The sequence below is a fragment of the Epinephelus fuscoguttatus genome, linkage group LG4, assembly GCF_011397635.1.
Source record: "Epinephelus fuscoguttatus linkage group LG4, E.fuscoguttatus.final_Chr_v1".
NCBI classification, from domain to species: domain Eukaryota; kingdom Metazoa; phylum Chordata; class Actinopteri; order Perciformes; family Serranidae; genus Epinephelus; species Epinephelus fuscoguttatus.
The window spans coordinates 46,372,530-46,394,010 of record NC_064755.1 but is presented as its reverse complement, the minus strand read 5'-3'; the positions used below and the strand labels follow the sequence as shown (position 1 = coordinate 46,394,010).

Below are 21,481 nucleotides of genomic sequence, written 5' to 3'. Positions count from 1 at the left end.
TGTTCATGCATTTAACAACTGTGACTCCTTCATTAGTGCAGGCTGCAGATAATGAACAACAGCACAGTAAAACACTATTAATAATATAATATTAATAATGTAAAAAGAGACGGTATATTCTTGGACATATACAGAGCGGGCTGGGCAGTTTGACGATATCTCATTATCAATATATAAGACTACATCGTGTTAGACTTTGGATGTCGTTGTGTTGTGATGAGGCATAAATTGTGTTTTAAAGGCTGCATTACACTAAAGTGATGTAAATGTATAAACTTATCAGACTTTTTATTTGTTTCAGCGCTTGCCTAAACTCACTCAGTCGTTATTGTGTTAATATTTTCTGAAAAAACAAAACAAAATAATAGTCATCCATACAAATGTTTTGCATCAGAGAGGGTATTTGGTTAGAAATATTGTTATGGTTGATTTTGTCTCGCAGTCCTAACATTAATGAAGTGCTTTGGGGAAATGTATTGAGATATATATTGTGTATCACGATATAGCCTAAAAATATTATGATATAATTTTCAGGTCGAGCCGCCCAGCCCTGTACAGAGCATTAATAAGCACTTTAAATGTCCCTAGCTCATTTGTCCCTGCAACTGAAATGCTTCATTTCTTTTGATGAAAAATGTTCTCTGAGCTCGACGAAGCACAAAATTGAAGAAAGTTTCAAAATCAGTCAAACCTTGAAAAGTGAGTTTTTCTTATCATACTATATTTTATCACAATTAAGTCTGTCTCTATGAACCTATAACAAGCTGACTATCAAAGATACACACACACACACACACACACACACACACACACACACACAGAGCGTTACATGTGCCCAGTTTTCTTGTTGGTTTTGTCTCCTTTTGGAAACACAGCTGCTGACGTTTAACCTAACGGATCATTTTTCCTGCAGTCTGTGATTCAAGGTTTTAATGTGTCTCAATAATATCCGATATCTGTTTGTTTTAATTGTTGCCTGATTTGGGTCTTGACCTTCTCTTTAAATCCTTGTAAATAATGAATTATGATAGACATATATCAGCAGGTCACCTTGTTGTGATGTGACTGTGACTGACTTATTTGATCTTCTATCATTTTAACAGGACAGCTGTTCATCTGAGGCTAACCTCCATTGTTCTCTCTCTTTGTCCTCAGATCTGACTACGAGATGGAGTACGACAGATACCCTGATGAACACTACAACAGGTACACAACGTTTATTAACCTCTTATTTACCCATTTCTTTGTCTGTTCCACTTCCTGTTTTGTCTCTGAACTCCTGGTTACTGGTGCTTTCTCAAGTCATAAGCGGTTCACACAGCCAGCTGTACGTGACCTGACAGCACCACATCCAACACAGATATCAGCAGAGGTGGAAAACGTACTCAGATCTTTTACCATTTACATTTTATTAAGGCTTAAAGTTACGCATAATTAACAGCAGGCCGCTTTTAATGACAGGCTGTCTGCTGATGGCATCCTCGACTTCTCAGTCAGCTCCACCCCTCGCTCCTCCACAGCTCCGTGCTCTCACCCAAATATGGTCACTTCTGGCTCCAAAAAATCAAGATGGTGACGGACGAAATTTCAAACTTGAGGCTTCAGATCTGGAGTCCACATACCAGTGGGTGACATCACAGTCTGTGTGTTTACTACATCACCTGACATCCTGTATGACACTGGGCAGCCTGCAGGGCGAAGGTCATGTGATCTCAGCCTCAGAACACACGGGTTATATACGAATTATAGAGCATTCATTTTTGTAGGTTTAAGCGTGAATGGTGAATGAGAACAGCCTTCATCATCGTATCATGGCACCATGTGTTCACCCAAATATGTAATATACTGTATATTCATATTTCTGTATTTGTTAGTAATATGATTTTAAATAATCTGCCTCCTTGTTGAAAACCGGTCAAAGAGCCGGGACATGAATAAGAAAAACATGGAAACACGTTGATCTTTATTTCATCATGGGCCAGTTTTAGTGTCAGCGGGAGAAACTAACAATCAGAGAAGAGTATGTCGATGAGGTGCTGATTGTCTGACAGGAAGCGACAGAGTAAATATATTCATATCATAGCTGTCTGGAAACTGAACTGATGTTTGGTCCAAACGATTCAGACAGCCGCGCTGGACGACCTCAAATGTCATCTCAACTTTTTCAGTGTTTCAACAGCTTCAAACTGTTCTTTTTTCCCCGAGCGACTCAAACTGCACATTTTCAGCTGAGAGGAGGAAATTGGTCGCCATTTGTGTCTGGCTCGCAGCGGCAGGCCGATTTCCAGTTTGATGGCAGAGTACGTTGGACTCTGAGGTTAGGAGAACATCCTCCTCTCTCACAGAGCTGTTTACAGTTCCAGATAAAGATGAAAGCTGCGACTGGATCCCAGTTTGACCTCGCTGTGTTTGGCTTTCAGCTGGATGAAGAGGCATTTTGTGAGGATGAGTGCAGCTGCTGGCTTCCCCTCTGCCCTGCACCCATCCTCAGCTCTGATTAGTCTGCACGGCGGTGAAAGACAAAATACAGTCGGTACAGTAAAATACGTCCAACAAGCAGAGAGAAGAGAGAGGACAGACCTGAGCTGTGAAGATTAAAATCACATCACTGGGATTTATTGAAACAGAAGAAGAAGAAGAAGAGTGAGACGGAGATGGAGATATTTCAGGAGTGAGAGACAGCCAAAGGGAAAGATAAAAGGAGATCAAGAACAAGAGAAAGGAAGAGTTAGCATAGATTCAACATCTGTTTTTAGTTCATCATCGTCTTGTTTTAATCGTGGACAACACGTCGTTCACAAAAGATTTTCATCATAGTTTTTGTCAAGGAAGTGAACACTGCTCGGCCCACTAGTTAGTCAGTCGCTAGTGGCGCCGTTCTCTCTGCTGGATAAAAAATGTGAATATAAACTGCTAAATGTCAGATATAACTGGTGGCTGTGAATATTAGGGATGCACTGACTGTGACATTTTCGGGCCAATACCGATACGATAGAATTCGTCCGACATTAGATCCAGTTTTTTTGTTTGTGTCTTTGTTTTGTTGTTATTTATTCCTCCTTTGTGCCACGGAAATAAAGAAATCTTCATAATAAAGTAATTCATTCATTACACAACCTTTGAATGGGCACAAATTCATTCATTCACATTTATGAACAGACTTTACTCTGTGAGTCTGTGTCGTTACATCCCAGCCTCTGTGAACATCACAACTGGAAGAAGAGTTGAAATGAGTGCAGAGCAGCATGTGAACAACTAAACTCTTTAAACGGAATTAAATTTGCTCTGATGCAGAAAATAAATACGCAACTAAGCTTTTTTTTTTTTTAAACTAAATTACATTCAATTAAAATATCCCTGATGCAGAAAATGGGAAATGAGAAGTGTGTGTGTGTGTGTGTGTGTGTGTGTGTGTGTGTGTGTGTGTGTGTGTGTGTTTACAACCTGATTCAATCTGTTTTTACTCTGTTTTATTTACTTTAGTTTTTTCCCATTAACTTCCTTCATGTTTCTTCATATTAATTTAACATCCAGGCTGCTGTGATGGAGAGATTTAAGTGAGAAGTGAATCTGAGGGGATATAAAAGAGACGAGAAGGAACTGGAGGAGGGAAGAGGAGAGAAACTTTTAGAAAAAAGATGAGATGAGAACAGACGTATGTACGAGAAAGAGAAAGAGAAAGAGTGAAAGTAATAACGAGAGCGAGGTAGCAGAAACAGAGAAAGAAAACAGGGATGGATAAAGAGAGGGATGCACAGTGAAGGAACAAGGAGAGAAAGAAGTACCCGGATCTTTTAGTACCAATATCACAGTGTACACAATTATACAAGCCATAATTCTGAATTCAAAATTGTACTTAAGTAAAAGAACAAAAGTATTAAATGAAAATATCCTTAAAGTACCCAAAGTATCCCCCATACATCCTGATTTTTGTGCTGTTTATATTTTGTATATTAATAATCTGAATCTGCAAAGTGCAGTAAAAAATAGGCTACAGTGTTTCCCCCTGAGATGTAGTGAAGTATAAAGTAACAGAAGATGAAAAATACTCTCAAGTGTACTTGAGTAAATGTACTTAGTTACTTCTGGTGAAGAAACAAGGTGTAAGAGGTAAGACAAAAAAAGGTTGAGCGAGGTTAGATCAGTGAAAAACAGAGGGGTTGTGTGTGTGTGTGTGTGTGTGTGTGTGTGTGTGTGTTGCTTTACACGAACCTTGACGTGTCCTTGTGTTTCCTGTAGCAGAACCACTGCAGTGTTTCCTGCTGTCGGCTCATCGCACTGGACTCAGTGTTACACTACAGACATTCATGTGTTCACAACAACAGCAGAGTACTTTTACTCAAGTACATTTTTAAAGGTACTTGTACTTTACCTGAGTGTTTCCATTTTATGCTTCTTTATACTTCTACTTCACTATATATATTATATATAACAGCTTCAGTTACTTTACGGATTCAGATTAATATTAATAAATATGAATCAACAAATATCGACTTTCACCTGAGAGAACAGTGTTCACGTTCTGTAAGATTATAAACCCTGCTCTTTTTTCCTGAACCCAACCTCGCGCATTAGATGTTGCCGGAAAAACTGTCAGTACACGGTGTTGTACTGATGTAGTGCTTTTATTTTGAAAGAGACTGTATGCAAAACAGAAGTGTATTTTGAAAGCAGACAATGCATGTAACAGGCTGAAGTTGACACGGCATCCCAGAACGTCAACAACCAACACACCCAGGGTACCTTGGACGTCATATGTGGACGTGGAAAGTCCATGACCAAACGTGGACATGTGACGAGGTCACAGTGAGGATGAGGATGGTATGTTGTATGTCACATTTGAGGGTGAAGCAATTGTGGTACAAGTCACACCTGTCGCGTCTCTTTTGATTCCGGGATGTCAGCATGCTGTCTAAAATCACACGCTGGACCGTCATGATGCCGCTGTGTTTCATGTCTGCATAAAAATGCAAAGGCATCACAAAGAAGTGACTTCGTAGCGGCTCTGTTGCTCCATCTCTGTATAAAAAGGGCTCCTGAATGCAGCAAAAGGTGACTCTTGTGTTACCTCAAAAATGTGTCGCACTCTGTCTTGCACAGTGGCATAACTGATGCATCAGAACCAGAGATATCGTCTTTATTCTACATTATCTTTGTTCTTGTCTGCTGCCAGTGCAAATTAGCCTCCAACACAGTCTGAAAATCGGGTTTTGTGACTGATGTTGAGCGTCTGGCCGGCAGCAGAGATGAGGAGCTCCCTTCTCTGTAACAACACCTCCAGATCTTTTTTTACTCTTCAGACTTGTAGTCTTCAATCGATGCTGACTTAAGTGACATCACTGGAGGACATTTATCAGACTTCACACAGCTCCCTCTGGAGACACTAAAGGCTTTATACAACAGACACCTGTAAACACACTTTGAGGTGTAAAATGAGTGGAATCCCCCTTTGAGAAGGCGAAACATCCTGCAGATTTTAGATGTAAACTTTCCAGACACTGCTCCAGTTCAGCTGTGATGCAGTTCACAGAGAAAAGATTTAAAGACCGGTGAAACCTGCTCCTGAAATGATCTGCCTGACTAAAGCAGATTGATGTCAAAAGACTTTATGTTTAATTCCATAAATCAAAATTTCTTTTATTATGACTACATTTTATAAATGTTAGTCCCAGTTAATTGTATTCTTCTCAGTAGCAACATGCTCTGCTCACAAACACAGCAGTGAGGAAAAATAATCCGCCGTGCCGGAAACACATTTTTATCTGCTGCTTATTCGCAGCCTGTAAAACTCTGTGACAGCACTGAAGGTGACACGGCTCTTATTTGTGCACACACAGGACTCAGCAAATTCTAGACAACAGAGAAAAAAACAACAAACGCTCTGCCGGTGTTTGTCAGGGAAATGTGCCACAACGGCACATTTAGAGTGAAAGAGAGCGGCAATCCAGTGGAAACAGGAGTTGGTTATAAATCATCTCCTCTCTCTCAAACCTGTAAGTCCTCCTCCATGAGCTGCTCTGAACTCACCTGCGATATCACAGCACGGCTGCAGATAAACCAGAGCACAATCAGAGGCTCAGCCTTCCTCACAGATACTTCATACTGTGATATAAAAGCAGGGAGAGCAGAAATACCTCCCATGACTGAGTGAAGGAGCAGAAGGAAGATAAAGTGTCTCCTCTGAGGAGTCACATTTGTCTTAGAAATACACAAATACTTCAAATGTGTCTGATGTTTCTCGTCGGATGAAACTATTGTCTCTTCAGTGTGAGACTGTGTAGTTATAGCTGTATATAATTACATACGTGTTAGGAAGTAGTACTTAATGCAGTATTACATGAAATAAACATAAAATAAATAAATAAATAAATAAATGAAAAGTAAACTAAAACTAGAATGTGGCCAACTACATTTTTAGTGTTTTTTTTATATAAGTAAATATATACTGCAGGAATGAGTTTAATACTTAGAGTGCAGAGTGTATAAAATACATAATGCAAGTGTATATGCAAGTAAAAAAAGTATAGTGATGGTAAAAGTATAAATACAAAATACATAGTGTGGTTTAAAGTTTAAGTGTAAAATACGTATAAGTGGAAGTGTGAAATGCATAGTACAATTACAAGTATAAGTATAAAATACATAGTAAAGGTGTAAGTGTAATTATAAAATATATAGTGCAGGTAAAAGTGTAAGTGTTAAATAAACACAGTGCAGTTGAAAGGATAAGTATGAAATATATAGTGAAGGGAAAAGTATAAATGTAAATATATTCTGCAGGTAAAAGTATGAGTGTAATATACAGTAGATAGTGCAGGTGTAAGAATACATATAAAATATATGGTGCAGGTAAACCTTTAATGAGTGCTGGTAGAAGTATAGTACAGGTATTAGTGTAAAATATATCGTACAGGTAAAAATGTGAGTATAAAATATATGGTGCAGGTATAAGTATAAATATAAAATATATGGTGCAGGTATAAGTACATATCTGTACAAATGACAGGTATGAGTACATAGTAAGATAAGAGTCACAATAAGATAATATAATGTTAACTTCCTGAGACGGAGCGTTTCAGAGGCGAGGTGATCACATTTCACTCTAACAAATGTCACAGTGTCATTTCAAACTGCTCCACACGTTACATACAGGAAGTTTGTCCCCTCTGTGTGCAGTGGAACAAGGTGATCCTGGGGAACAGCAGCCTCACTCACTCTCTTGACTTTCACAGAAAGGTTAAAAGAAACAAATGTCTAACTAAAATGCAAAAAAGTGGAAACAGCAGCGGACTGACGGCGCAGTGACCGCCCCACCACGGGCTGAAAACACAGATCACTGCAGGCCGCCAAGGACAGGTGGAGGAGGAGGAGGATAACTGTATGTTAGCTGCAGAAGAAGAGGCAGGGGATGAAAGAGAGGAGGAAGAGGATGGAGGGAACAACAGATGAGGGTAGAGAGGGAGAAAAAGAGGCTGACAGCATGAAAAACGAGTGTGTTGGCAGCCGGCAGCCGCTCAGATAAACGCTCCGCTCAGTTTCCATCCTCCCTCCCTCCCTCTGTTCACTCGTCTGCATCACCCTCTCTGTCTCCTCCTCACTTATTTCCTCACACATGCCCTCATTTCAACACAGAGGCCCGCATGATTCATTTGCATAGTGCAGCTCTGGTTGTGGTTCAGTTACTGCAGGACAGTCTGAGTCACCAGAAAAATTACAGCATCAGTTGTTCGTTCAAACGAGAGAAAAAAGGACACATTTCAAACATGTGACTGTGTGATGGAAAGGTGGACAAAGTGTGTGATGACACTGTCCCACAAAGTGTGTGATGACACTGTCCCACAAAGTGTGTGATGACACCGTCCCACAAAGTGTGTGATGACACTGTCCCACAAAGTGTGTGATGAGACCGTCCCACAAAGTGTGTGATGACACTGTCCCACAAAGTGTGTGATGACACTGTCCCACAAAGTGTGTGATGAGACCGTCTCACAAAGTGCCCCAAATACATTTTTTTTACGTGAAAGCCCTCTAGTGGCCGCAGGAATTATGACTCAGGAGCACAAGAGGAAGTACTGTGACGTTATTATAAATATCAACAAGAAGTCAAACTTAAACACAGGACAGCTGTTTGTTTCCCTCAACTCGACCAAACTTCCCTTCACTTCATTGAGTTTGTTCCCTAAACCCTAACAAAGTTGATTTTGAACATAAATCTGACCAAACCTTAACGTCCTTCAAACTGGCCCTTTTCTAAGTCCTGCTCCCAGACGCAGACGGGCCAATCATAACGTAGCATTTGACCAGCTCAGACCAGGGTCCGACAACAACACAGCTGTGCTCCATTGACTCTCATGCAGTCGTTTTAGATTTCCTTCATTTCCAGGCTGGTTTTGTGGATTTGGAGCTAAATGTTGTGCCTGATGATACTCGTTACCTGGAGAGGTTGGAAAAAGATGTACGTTTCCAAAACCAAAATAAAACCTCGAAAAGTGTAGCGTTAGCTAGCTAGCTAGCTACTGAAGATACAGCCCATCCATCCATTTTCATCTGCTTATCTGGGGCCGGGTCTCAGGGGCAGCAGGCTGAGCAAAGCACCCCAGACGTCATTCTACTCAGCAACACTCTCCAGCTCCTCCTGGAGGACCCAGAGGTGTTCCCAGGCCAGATGAGATCTATAATCCCTCCAGTGTGTTCTGGGTCTGCCCCGGGGCCTCCTACCAGCTGGACCAGGAGGATCCTGATCAGATGTTGAACCACCTCAACATGAAGGAGCAGCGGCTCTACTCCGAGCTCCCTCCAGATGTCTGACTCCTCCCCCTATCTCTAAGGCTGAGCCCAGACACCCTACAGAGGAAACTCATTTTGGCCTCATTCTTTCGGTCACTACCCAGAGCTCATGACCATAGGTGAGGGTTGGGACAGAGATGGACCAGTAAATCGAAATCTTTGCCTTCCGGTTCAGCTCCCTCTGAACCACGATGGTCCGGCACAGCGCCCGTATCACTGCGGAAGCTGCACCAAACTGCCGATCCATCTGACGCTCCATTTTACCCCCGCTCGGGAACAAGACCCCGAGATACTTGAACTCCCTTTCTTGAGGCAGTAACTCTCTCCCAACCCAGAGGGGACAATCCACCAGTTTTTTCCCATTGTCCAATCGGATGATTTGAGAGTTAACCCTGAAGTAACCTCGCTAACTCCAAATCCTGGTTCGTAGTACAGGCCTCAGGTGTCTGTATGAGGGGATGTTCAGCCCAGTCGCCAGAGGAAAATGTTGACATTGTACATTTTTGTAAGCCATATCGATGTTTCTTAAGTGACGTAGTATTTGAGGTGACTTTGTCATCTGAAGGCGGAGGGGATAGTGGATGGCATGACATCTAGAAGTGTCAAGCCTGTTTTTCAGTGAGTCATTGTTGCATTTTCAGCAGCTTTAAGCCACCAAACAATGATGTTTTTAGCAACCTGACACTGGATTTCCAGCTGGGATAGTGCCACAAAAAGCCATTGATTTTACTGAGGTATCCCCGTGTTTCCTCCTGGGATTGTGACATCGAAACTGGGTTTTGACATCAAAATTTTAGGCCAAACGTAATCTTAATCTCTAACCCTAATCAAGTGGTTTTTGTACCTAAGCCTAACAACAACATTGTTGAAACTCTAGGTTTTAATATATCCGCCACATAATAATGTGCAGAAATACACAAAGCCAACATTTATTCTGATGATTGTGTTGGGATGCTGTGGGAGCAGTGCACTGTGGGATTAGAGGATCTCAGACATAATGAACCTCTGAATCTTTTTTACTTTTGTGTAAAACACCTGAGCAGTGTTTGTCCAGACCCAGCAGAATATTTGACCCATCCAGCCAACAGAAGGACAGTATTTTATGCACACTGCCTCCCCTGAAAAGCCTCCAGGGATGATCTGGAGTATTTTATTTACTTCATTTTTATCTGGAGAATTACACAGCTTCAATTTGTGAGTGTAACTCCACAGCCGGGCCGCCTCGCTCCATACGGAGTGAGACAGGATGTAAAGCTGTGCAGCCAGGCCGTGTCAACATCGCCGCCCTGTAAATATTTATAGGCGTTTATCTGCCGGGCAGCGGATTATCAGCTTAGCGAGGTACAGTAGCCCCCCTCGACCAACACACACTTCCTCACACACTCACCGGTTATCCTGATGTGTTGAGACTGCAGGGACAAACACAGCGTCAGGTCTGAATATGTATGTGCTGATCAAACCACCTCACCAATTTAGAAAGTTGCTGATCATATGTTAATCCTCTGCTGTGCTGATGTACTTCTCCGTCACTGCAGTAAACGTTTGTGTCACACTGAGAGAACAGCAGCGCTCACAAAGTGCTCCACAGAAAGACGTGAAAATCAGAATACTGAAGTCTATAAGACGGAGATAAAAATAAAGTCTGTATGAGGAAAGTCAGAGCTGCAGGCTGGAAGTTTGAGAGTAACGAGAGAAACCTCCTGTTCTCTTTGACTGAAGAGTTTCTGTATTTTTAGGTCGTCTTTTACAGCTGGAATCTGTTTTTACAAAAACCTTTATGGAACTTTAACTCTTTCACATTTTGATAACTTTATTTTCAAACTTTGTTTTTGGACAAGAGGTGGTTTTTGTGTCTCCGCGCTCAAGAATACCTTGAGGGAGTTTCTTCAAATTTGGCACAAACATCCACTCTAAGTCAAGTATAAACTGACTAGAATTTGGTGGTAAAAGGTCACTGTGACCTTGTTCATCTTGTTCTCATGAACATGGTATCTCAAGTATATCTTGAGGGAATTTCTTATATTTGAGTCAAGCATAAACTGATTAGAATTTGGTGGTCAAAGGTTAAGGTGACTGTGACCTTGTCCGTCACATTCTCATGGACATGATATCTCAAGAATACCTTGAGGGAATCTCTTCAAATTTGGCACAAATGTTCACTTGGACTGAACAATGAACTGATGAGATGTTGCCGGTCAAAGGCAGAGGTCACTGTGAGCTTGCATTCATCTCATCCATGTTTTCACAGACATGGATGTTAACTGTAACTCTAGCTGTGAGGCAGTAATTGTAGTTTCACATCAGTCCTGGAATCCCACAGTGCTCATAGAAAATGAATGGGGTAAATTTTGCATGGCGTCACATCGTGCTGTGCTTGATGGGCAGTTGTGGAAGACGTACTCAAGTCCTTTACTTAAGTAAAAGTACTAATACCATACTATGAAAATACTCCACTCAACTAATTTTATAGAGGGTTTTTTTAGACACAATTTTCTGTACATGTATTAACGATTTTGCCTCTTTTGGGTGATGAATTTGATATGTTTGATAAATGAAGATATATGTTTGTACACATGCTCACCACAGAAAGTGAAAGTGAAAGCCAACCCCAGATTCACTCGTTTCTATATTTATGTATTTAGGTGGAAAAAAAACAAACAAAACAGTAATACACAGGCCATACTGAAAAATATCAAACAGTAACCGACAACCCTGCGCAGTGTACCTTCAACTGGCCAATGGTCTCCTGTCATTTTCCAAAAGTGGCCCCCAGGCAAAGACAGTTGAGTATCCTTGGCGAACGCTGTTTTTTGATAGGCTTGCATCTACATGATGTGCATATAATTACTCTCCTTCAACTCATAAACCTGCAGGCACATGGAGGATACCTGCAGCCTGTAGCTTCTCATGTCATGTGAAAACCCCCCAATCATTGTAACATGTCTTTGTGGCACACATGATCTCATTTTCCTCAGGCCTTTGAAGTGCAAATGGTTTCCACACCATTAAAGCAGCTTTTGAAATGAATTGTGTACATGCAGGTGTGTGTGTTTATGCATGTTTATTTATGTGACAGTAAAAGAGATGAAGTGTATTCATGTTTCCCCTGCAGTCAGTACTCCTCCAGCTGTAGATGGCTGCTGTGATAGACAGCAGAGGTTGACAGGGAGAGGAAAGGCTGCTCGTCGTCCTCCCGATCGCCTCCTCTATCGCTCTCTGCATCAAATTGGAGGTGTCAGTCAGATCTCACCTGCAGCACATCACACTCTATCAGTTAGCACCGACGCCTGCTAGAAGAACGAAGTAAAGCAGGCGGCGCTGAAAAGAGGCAATGTGGGATTATTTGATGAAATGAAATCAGTGCCAGTTATCAGTTTTTATAAGATAAATTGTTCTGTCCTTCATAAAGTTTCAGCTCACCTCGAGCAGGTAACAGCTGGGCTGCAGGTTTAAGACCAAATTCACTTTCACTTGACTTTCAGCTACATCATAATGTTAGAGCTTTCATTCCCAATTAATTTCCTTATAGATCATTTTAATACTTTTACAAGAATTAAGGGGTATTTCTTCTGGGTAGTGGATGAAGCAGAGAACGTCCTTCAGGCAGAGGCGCTGGCTTTAAACACTTTTGTCTCCCTGCTGAAGTGGCTTTAAAACAGAAACGGACAACTTTCTCACCTTCCGACATATTCTCACTGTGACCTCATCACATATCCAGATACAATGTGAAAGGTACCCTGGGTCTGCCAGTGGTTGATGCTCTGGGATGTCGTGTCAAGTTTTGCCTGTTACGTGCATTGTCGTTTTTCAAAATACACTTCCGTTTTTACAGGAAATGTACCTTCTCTTTTAAAATATACACAGTATGTCAGTACTCCACGGACTAACACACGTGGTTAGATTGAGGGAAAAAGAACAGGGTTTGGCTTTATAATCTTATAGGACGCCAACACCGCTCTCCCAGGTGAAAGTTGGTGGTTGTTGAACCCATCTACCACCCCTCCCACCCGCCCTACTCAGACTTTTGCCGCCTTAACTTTCGTTCTTGTCCCACCATGCTTCCACCTGATGCTGCTGAGTGCCATTAAACTATAACGGCAACCGGCTGCGTATCATGCCGACGTGAAAGAACGGCTTTTTTTGTTGGACACCGGAATTCACCAACCAAGTCCCAGATTTTGACGACTGTGAGACTGTTGTCAGAGCCAACACCCTACGCCTGCCAGGTCGGCTCTAATCAGGTTTATATCCTGTTGTCTAAACCAATCCACTATCACTCCTGGTTTGTCAGATACCAGCACTTGGTCAGTGGCCTGTTGGCATTCAACACCAACGCACAGAGGCACACTTTAGCTGCAGCATGAGACGTCCCTAATTTCAAAATACACTTCGGTTTTCACAGGAAATTCACTGTTTACATAGCCTACAGGCTCTTTCAAAATAAATGTGACGTTTTTCTTCCCCCAACAACTAACGCACGTGGTTAGAGTGAGGAAAAACAAACAGGGTTTGGCTTTAGAATATTATGGGATGCAAACACATGGGCTTGGAGCTGAGAGCCACGGACAGGAAGTCAGGAGGTACTGGGAGATGGGCTTACATGTTAAATTGTGTCTTTTCATGGGATTTGTCCACAAACAGAAAAGTATAGAAAAACACCAGACTACTGACAAAACATCAGATATCAGTGTCAGTCATTCAGGCAACAAAATGCCTTTTAGTGGATTCATTTTATAGCATTTAAAAGTGTTGTACTTGTGATAAACAAAGAGTATATCTTTTCCATTTCTTCCTTAACTGCTTCATTTAAAAACTTTTATTTCTGTATATTATAAATGACTTGACAGACTGATCCGCTGTTCAGTTTGTTGCAAACACAAAGAAGAAATCTGTTGATGACATAAATTACCCTCCACTTCATTACAGTAATAAAACAATCAAGAGAACAGGCCACAGCCTCAGGCAGCAGTGCATAATGGGACTCTGTCTGTGTGTGTGTTTTGCAGGGTGTTTGACTACCAGCGTGTCCCCTCCTCAGTCCCGGCGGATCCCAGTCCTGTCAAACGACCCCGCCCTTCATCTTCCTCCTCCTCCTCCTCCTCTTCCTCTTCAACAGCAGCTCTGAGGACGAAGAGCAGCAGAGGTTCCAGCAAGAGCACCAACACACACACGTCCTCGTCTGACAGCAAATGTAAGAGAGAAACAAACACTAACAGTCCTAACGTTTATTTCAGCCTGTTCTCCCAACTCGTTTTGTCAGTGATCTGATGGCAGATAGGCGCCTTTTGCAGCAGTATGATACGCATGGGTCAGCGACAGTTTGTTAACACTACTGGCAACCGGCTTTTGTTGCCCAAAGTTGAGGAAGTAAACCTTAAACCTTTGGGGTTTTTTTTGTTTTGTTTTGTTTTGTTTTTTTTAAAAACAGACTGTATGCATGTAACAAGCAGAAACTTTACATTTCTTGTATTACAAGTGTATTTGAAAAGATGCAGTGCATGTAAACAGCATTAATTGACACAACATCCCTGAACATCCATAACAGGAGGGTACCTGCCATGTCATACTTGGCGTATAGGTCCACTGACAAAGCGGCACTCGGATGAGAACATGTTGATTATTTTAACTGTTCACTGATAATGTTCATACTGAACGTAACTGAACTTTAAGTTGAGGTAAAGATCGTGGCCTTTTTGTAAATATTGCAGAAATGGAATATTTAGCAGTAAAAGGCCAAATATTTTCTCAGGATTAGGAGGAGACCAAAAACAGAGCTAAAAGAAGAGTGAATATTGGTCTTAGATTCATCAGATGTTGCTACATGTTTGACTTTCTTCACCAGCTTGTCTAAAACCGTCTGTCAGTCTGCAAGATGTCTCAACAACTTCAGGTCATACTGTCATGGCATTCATTGTTTGTAAAAGATGAATCTAAAGTTTTTGGCGACCCCCCTGAACCTTCCTGCGTTGGCTCCAACAGGACAAACACTGGGGACAGACAGTCATGAAAAGTACAAAATGTAATAGTGTCATATATGTAAATAGTGCTTTTACCATCTGAAGGGATGTCCATTATCAGCTAGATTTTCTAAAGCCAGAGAACAGAACCAAGAGGAGCTGCAGAAGTCTAGTTTTCTGTCAGGCCACTTGAATTACAATATGCTTAACATTCATTATGGGATTTATGTCCAATGACGTTTAAACTGCCTGTCCCACCTTTAACTCCACCTTCTAGTATCCGCTCAACTCGTTTGGAACCTCGACTGAAGTGGTTCCAAAAAAGGTACCAGGTACACTCCACAACTTTTGCAAATAGAGAACCAAAAGAGTGTTTCAAGTTGAGTTGAGCAGAGCTGTACCAAGCAGTGGAAATGGGGCATTAGTTTACCATCAGTAAGTCATAATTATTCCAAACTTCTAGCCACTTCTTGTCAACTGATTGCTGAAAGGTGTCAAGTCCGTTCTTCTTTCCATTGCAACATCTTTGCACGAGCATGTTAATAGTACATATTGAGTCTTCTAGCATGCTGAACTACATGTTGAACTTTGGGTATTTCACCTCCTTAAAGCCAACTTTCCAAAGACTGTTGTGATTCAGATGATTTAGATTTTTGTCCTGTGCTTTTGTTTATCAGAAGTATTTATGATTCATGCAGTTTTATCTCTCTGCTGAGATCCACATGATCATTGATCCAAATGAATACATAAAAAATCATTATGACTGGGGTTATGACCGCAAAGCTGCAGTGTGTAAACGATGAAAAGAAATATTATGACTGCATTTGTGTGGGTTTGAATGTTAAAAAGCTTTTAACCAGAGAGGGCAGAGACACTGACACCCTGCTGATGGCACAGGTCGATACGCAGGGGTTTTAAATGCCTCAACCTTCTCCAATTAAAGGCTTTTAAATTTCAAACCCACACAACAGCCAGGCCCTGGGTGATCACATCTGTGGCTGTAACATTTTTCTTTTCTAAAATCTCAATGTGCAGCCAACACGAGCTCCTGTGGAAACCTGCAGCACTTAGAGGATCCTTCCTTTTCTAAAACCCTGCTCATGTTATCTCCCGCCTGTGTGATGCCTCGTCTCGGTGGTAGGGCCCCAGGGTGCTGCAGAGAAGGCGGGGTGGAGGGGGGGCGCCAGATGGTCTCTTCATTAAAAGCTTCTGTACCGCGGGGCTCTCCTTCCTGCCGAGCCTATCAGCGCTCGCAATTAGACTGAGTTAATAGTGCGTGGCAAATAAGAATTGTTTATACTAGTTTATTACAAGCCTTAATAGTTTTTACTTCGCCCCATCACAAGGAAATTAGATTGCCTTTGCAAGCTCCCGAGGTCGAAAAGCTTTCAGGAGTGAAGTAGTTTTCAGGGTCGTTTGGTGAGCTGTTGGCGGCGCCTGCGGTCCATTGCAGAGCACAGCGAGGGCGAAGGCTCGTGCAGGGGAAGGAGGTGGGAGTGCAGCGCTAAGAGGACTTGATGGTGCAGGAGTACACGCTTGATGGCTGCAGGGGTCACTGGACATTTGCATCTGCATGGAGCTATAAAACCAAACTCTGGTCCATTTTTAAATATTTTAGCCAACGTATGAAGGAAGAGTCCTTAAACTTTAACACTTTAACACAATTTCAGAAAACTGTTGAGAGTGATCGTTCATGTTGGTTCATGTTCCCATCGATGACTAGAAACCAGAGACACTACACACCAAGCAACACAGACATTACACTCATATCTTCTCTCTTCTAGTTTCAGTCTTTCCGCCAGATGTGAAAACCTGCTGCAGGGATTTATATTAGTGAGGGCCAACACTGATGTTGGGTGATCAGGTCAGACTCACAGTCGGTGTTACAGTTAATGCCAAAGGTGTTGGATGAGGTTGAGGTCAGGACTCAAGTTCCTCCACACAAAAACCAAATACCATTTCTTTTTTCTTTTTTTTTTTGTACTTTATTTTTATAGAAAGAACAAACACAACATACAGCATAGAAAACAAAAACAAACCATAGAACAAACATTTGGTCACCTACACATTCATACATACATTATACTGATGGAGATACAAGTCAGTTCATACAGCAATGGCTCAGTTATCATCTCTTGTGGTCACAAACATAATCCATTTTTCCCAGTATTTCAAATACTTATCCATCCATAGACTTAGCGAAAAGTTCATCCTTTCCATATTTTGAATATTAGTCACAATATCTATCCAGTCTGTCTCTGTTGGAGGTGTCGCCTGCAACCATTTTCGGGTTACAGCTTTCTTGCTGGCTGCTAATAATATTTTTAAAAGATATTTGTCTTGCCTCAGTAAATGAGGTGCAATATTGCCCAAATAGATTGTAGAGAAAGAGCAGTAAATTTCATCACCAAAAATATTTTGTATTACTTGTATAATCTCTTGCCAGTATGGCTGAAGAGCTGGGCAGCACCAAAATATATGAAAATGGTCTGCTAGCTGTTCTCCACAGTTCCTCCAACATAGACCTCTGACCGTCTCCCCTGTCTGCACACTTTTTAACTTAGGAGTTATGAAATACCTGACCAGATTCCGCCAGCAAAAATTTCTCCAAAGACCAGAACTAGTGGAAGTTGACTGCACAGAGCACATATTCAACCATTCTTCCTCTGTGATGATAGTTCCAGATTCTTTCTCCCATTTTAATCTAACCTTATCTGTTGAGTGTTTCTTATTAGATCGAATATGGGAATACAGTGTTGAAACAAGTTTCTTATTGTCCTTATTTTTGTACATGTCAATAAATATGTCAATTAAGTTAGTCTCACATTCCTCTGTTGGTTTTATCTCATCATTAAAATAAGTCCTGGTTTGAAGATACCTAAAAAATTCCAGTTTTTCTAACCCATATGTATCCGAAAATTTCTGAAAACTATCAAATTCTCCCTTCGATGAAATTGAGCAGTAAGAAGTGATTCCCCTTCTATACCAGTGTTTAAACCTCCCGTCAATCCTAGCGGGTTTGAATTCGGGGTCAAAAGCAACCCATCTTAGCAGTTTAGACTGTCTTTCAAGTAATGGTGATTTACATTCCTTAAACCAAATTTGAAGGCAAACTCTAGACCATTGATTCAGGCTACTAGAATGCTGCTCATACAGTGTTTTACTACCCAGTATAGATTGTAACGGTATATCTAATTGTGAAGTTTCCAAATCCTTCCATTTTGCTGTATAATTTGGGTTACAGCAGCAAGCCAGTGGTCTTAATTGCGCTGCCTTATAGTAGTCTGCTAAGCATGGTAATGATCTACCCCCTTTCTCTTTAGAGAGTTGCAATGTTTTGAATTGAATCCTTGGCCTTCTACCCGCCCATATGAATCTTGAGATCCACTTATCCCATTCGTTAAATTGCATTGGTGTAACCATTACTGGCAGGGATTGAAAAAGATATAAGAGTCGAGGAAGTAGGTTCATTTTTATTGTTTCTATCCTATTGTGCATATCTAAAGGTAGCTGAGACCATCTGTCAATATCTGACTTGATGTTTTTATTTATGGGACCATAGTTGCTTTCATAGGTCTTGGATAGCTCTTTAGGTATTCGAATCCCCAGGTACTTAATTTCAGATGAATTCCATTTAAAATCAAATTTATTTAGCATATCTTTCTGAGGAGTGTAATTATAACATAAAATTTGGGTTTTTTGCACATTTAATTTATATCCAGAATAGGTTCCAAAGTTTTTCAGTGTAGACATCAGTCTAGGGATGCTGACCTCTGGCGCTGTTATAAGCAATAACACGTCATCCGCATATAGGCAAATCTTTTGCTCCAAGCCACTGACCATTATTCCTTTTATTGCCGGGTCATCCCTAATTGACTGTGCTAAGGGTTCGATAAATAGCGAGAAAAGAGCTGGACTGAGAGGACAGCCTTGACGGCAGCCTCGCTCCAGCTCAATGGGCTGTGAGTGATGTCCGTTAATTTTTATTCTGGCATCTGGAGAGGAGTATAGTGTTTTAAAACATCTGATCGAGTCATCTTTAAATCCAAATCTTCTCAGCGTCAGATATAAGTACTCCCAGCGAACCGAGTCAAACGCCTTTTCAGCATCTAGACTGAGTGCTACAGCTCTGTTATTCCCCTTAGTCACATGATCAAGTACGTGCAGCACCCGTCTAATATTGTCTTGTGTCTGTCTATCACGCACAAAGCCTGTTTGATCTGGATCCACTAGGTCTGGTATTATATGTTCTAGTCTTTTAGCCAGTATTGACGCGTACAGCTTATAATCAATAATAATCCTTCCCCTCCTTATGAATAACTGAAATTATTGCTTCCCTCCATGTTCTTGGTGGATCCCCTTCTTTAAGTGTGTGGTTAAAGCAGTCCAAAAGTATAGGCACTATTTGCTCTTTAAAGGCCTTATACCATTCGGCCGGGAAACCATCCGTTCCCGGTGCTTTATTGGCCTTCAACTTAGAAATCGCTTTTTCTATTTCCTCCTTTGTGATATCTCTGAAACCATTTCTTTAAGAGCTGGTTTGTGCACGGAGGCATCGTCATGTTGAAAGAGGAAAGGGACGAACACAAACTGCTTATGTAAAGTTAGAAGAACACGGGGGTGTCCACGTACTTCTGACAACATAGTGTATCACATACGCAGCTTTTACTGTATTTCTACTGTCCCCACTCACCTCTGTCTGTCTCTCTGCAGTGAAGATGGCGGAGCTGCTTGCCATAAAGAGGGAGCTGACAGTGATCAAGGTTCAGATTGACGGCCTCTTGGACTGTGTGGACAAGATGGACAGACAGAGGAAGGACTGTTCAGGTAGAGACAATAAGCAGTTGGACAGATTCAGTTCTTCACTTCTGTTCAGCTGCCCTATAAAATGTGACAAACATTTTATACAGCTGGACTGAAATCAACCCCACAACCACAGAAAGACCTGAGAATTTACACAGTTTGACCTGGAATTAAAAAAAGAAATCTTCATATAGACTCATTCAGAGCCGATATCACACTGACGTCAGTTTATTAGCTGGAGGTGCAGCTGCCTCTCCCCCACAGGGCTGTAGGCTCCATAGGAGTGTTAAAATGTGTTTGTCTTGTTGTGTTATTGGGAGCCAGAATAGAAGGAGTCATGGCTCAAAACCAGCCGCCACTGCCCGTCAACAAAAACAAAGACAACTATGGTTAAATGTGATAAGACCAAAGGACTGGACGGAGGCCATCATCAAAAATGCTCACATGTGCAGCGCACACTTCATATCAGGTTAGGGAAAAAGTATTTCCTGTTGTAGGGATGAATAAGGTTATGTGTATTAAGGGTTATCATGTCCACCTCATCAGAAACTGGGGAGGGATTAAGAGGAAGATTGGATTTCTCTGCAACGCTAACTTTTTAGCACATTAGCTAACGTTAGCTTCCATAGCAAAACAAACAAGTGTGGTCCTCCTTTGTAAGATTCCTAATGCACCACTACCATCTTCCTCCATCGTCTCAAATAAGCCAACAGAACTTGCTAGCTAGCGCTAGCTAATGTCTGTGGAGAATTGTTTTGCCTCCATCCATGCCCCGCCATAGTGACACTGTTTACTAACAGTAAAAGGAGCTGTAGGGCGGTGCCCCTGGGTCAGTGGGGGTTCATTGCCTTGCTCAATGGCACCTCAGTCGTGCCCAATAAACTGGCACCTCTTCAGCTACCAGCCCACACTCTGTACTAGATCTGAGTCGGACTTAAACCTGCAACCTTCCTAAGCCAAGTCCCCACAGACCTGAGCTACCACCAGTGTCTGATGTATTTGCCCAGTTTGGGGAAATCAGACTTATTCTAGAAATAACAGCCTGCCTTGCATTTTTTTATAATACTGTATCATTATGGGGCTTGAAATGCATCACTTGTCACCTGTAACACACACCAGACACGTCACACAGACAGAGGTAGTAGCCAGGAAGTGCTATTTCATGTAGTGGATGCATTTTAGGGAAGTTGCATGCATCAACGGTGTGACGGTAGGACGGTGACGTATCCCATCAACCCATGACGAATGTCAAGATGTACTGTGTACGGTCTATAATGGAAAACAACAGATGTTGGTGTTTTGATAAGCATCATATGCTGTTGGTGTGTGGTGCTGAGTGTGATACCATCTATCATCTCACACGTTCAACATGAATTAGCTCATTAGCTGCAGCTGATGAAGTATACACCAATCAGCCAAAACACAACCACTGACAGGTGAAGTAAATAACATCGATCATCTTGTTCCAGTGCATTGTTCTGCTGGGAGACATGGGGTCCTAGCATTCATGTGGATGCCACTTGACACACACCACCCACCCAAACACCATTATGGATCAAGCAAACCCCCTCATGGCAACAACACTCCCCAATGGCAGTAGCCAATGGCAGGACGATGTGTCATGCCACACTGCAACAACTGCTCAGGCATGGCCCAAGGAACATGACAACGAGCTGAAGGCCTTGACCTGGCCTCCAAACCCCCCAGATCCAAATCCAATCAAGCATCCTTGGGACGTGCTGGTACGTTATCTCGCAACCCACAGGACTCAAAGGATCTGCCGTGACGACGCTGGTGCCAAACACCACGGGACATCCCCAGACTTTCCTTGTCCTCACCTTCACATGTCAGAGCTATGTCCAATCCATAGAGGCCCCATCATGGATGGGCAGTACGTCTGGGGTATTGGCACATCCCACAGATGGGTTATTTTA

The 21,481-nt window shown here is 41.9% G+C and overlaps 1 protein-coding gene across 1 annotated transcript in view; it reads left to right on the top strand.

Moving 5' to 3' along the window:
* LOC125886835 (RNA-binding Raly-like protein) overlaps window positions 1-21,481 on the top strand; it is a 67,682-nt gene that overhangs the window by 34,892 nt on the left and 11,309 nt on the right. The window contains exons 3-5 of the mRNA XM_049573167.1: window positions 1,156-1,206; window positions 13,794-13,978; window positions 19,458-19,571. Of these exons, the coding sequence (XP_049429124.1) occupies window positions 1,156-1,206; window positions 13,794-13,978; window positions 19,458-19,571 (350 nt within the window). The remainder of the gene's footprint in view (window positions 1-1,155; window positions 1,207-13,793; window positions 13,979-19,457; window positions 19,572-21,481) is intronic.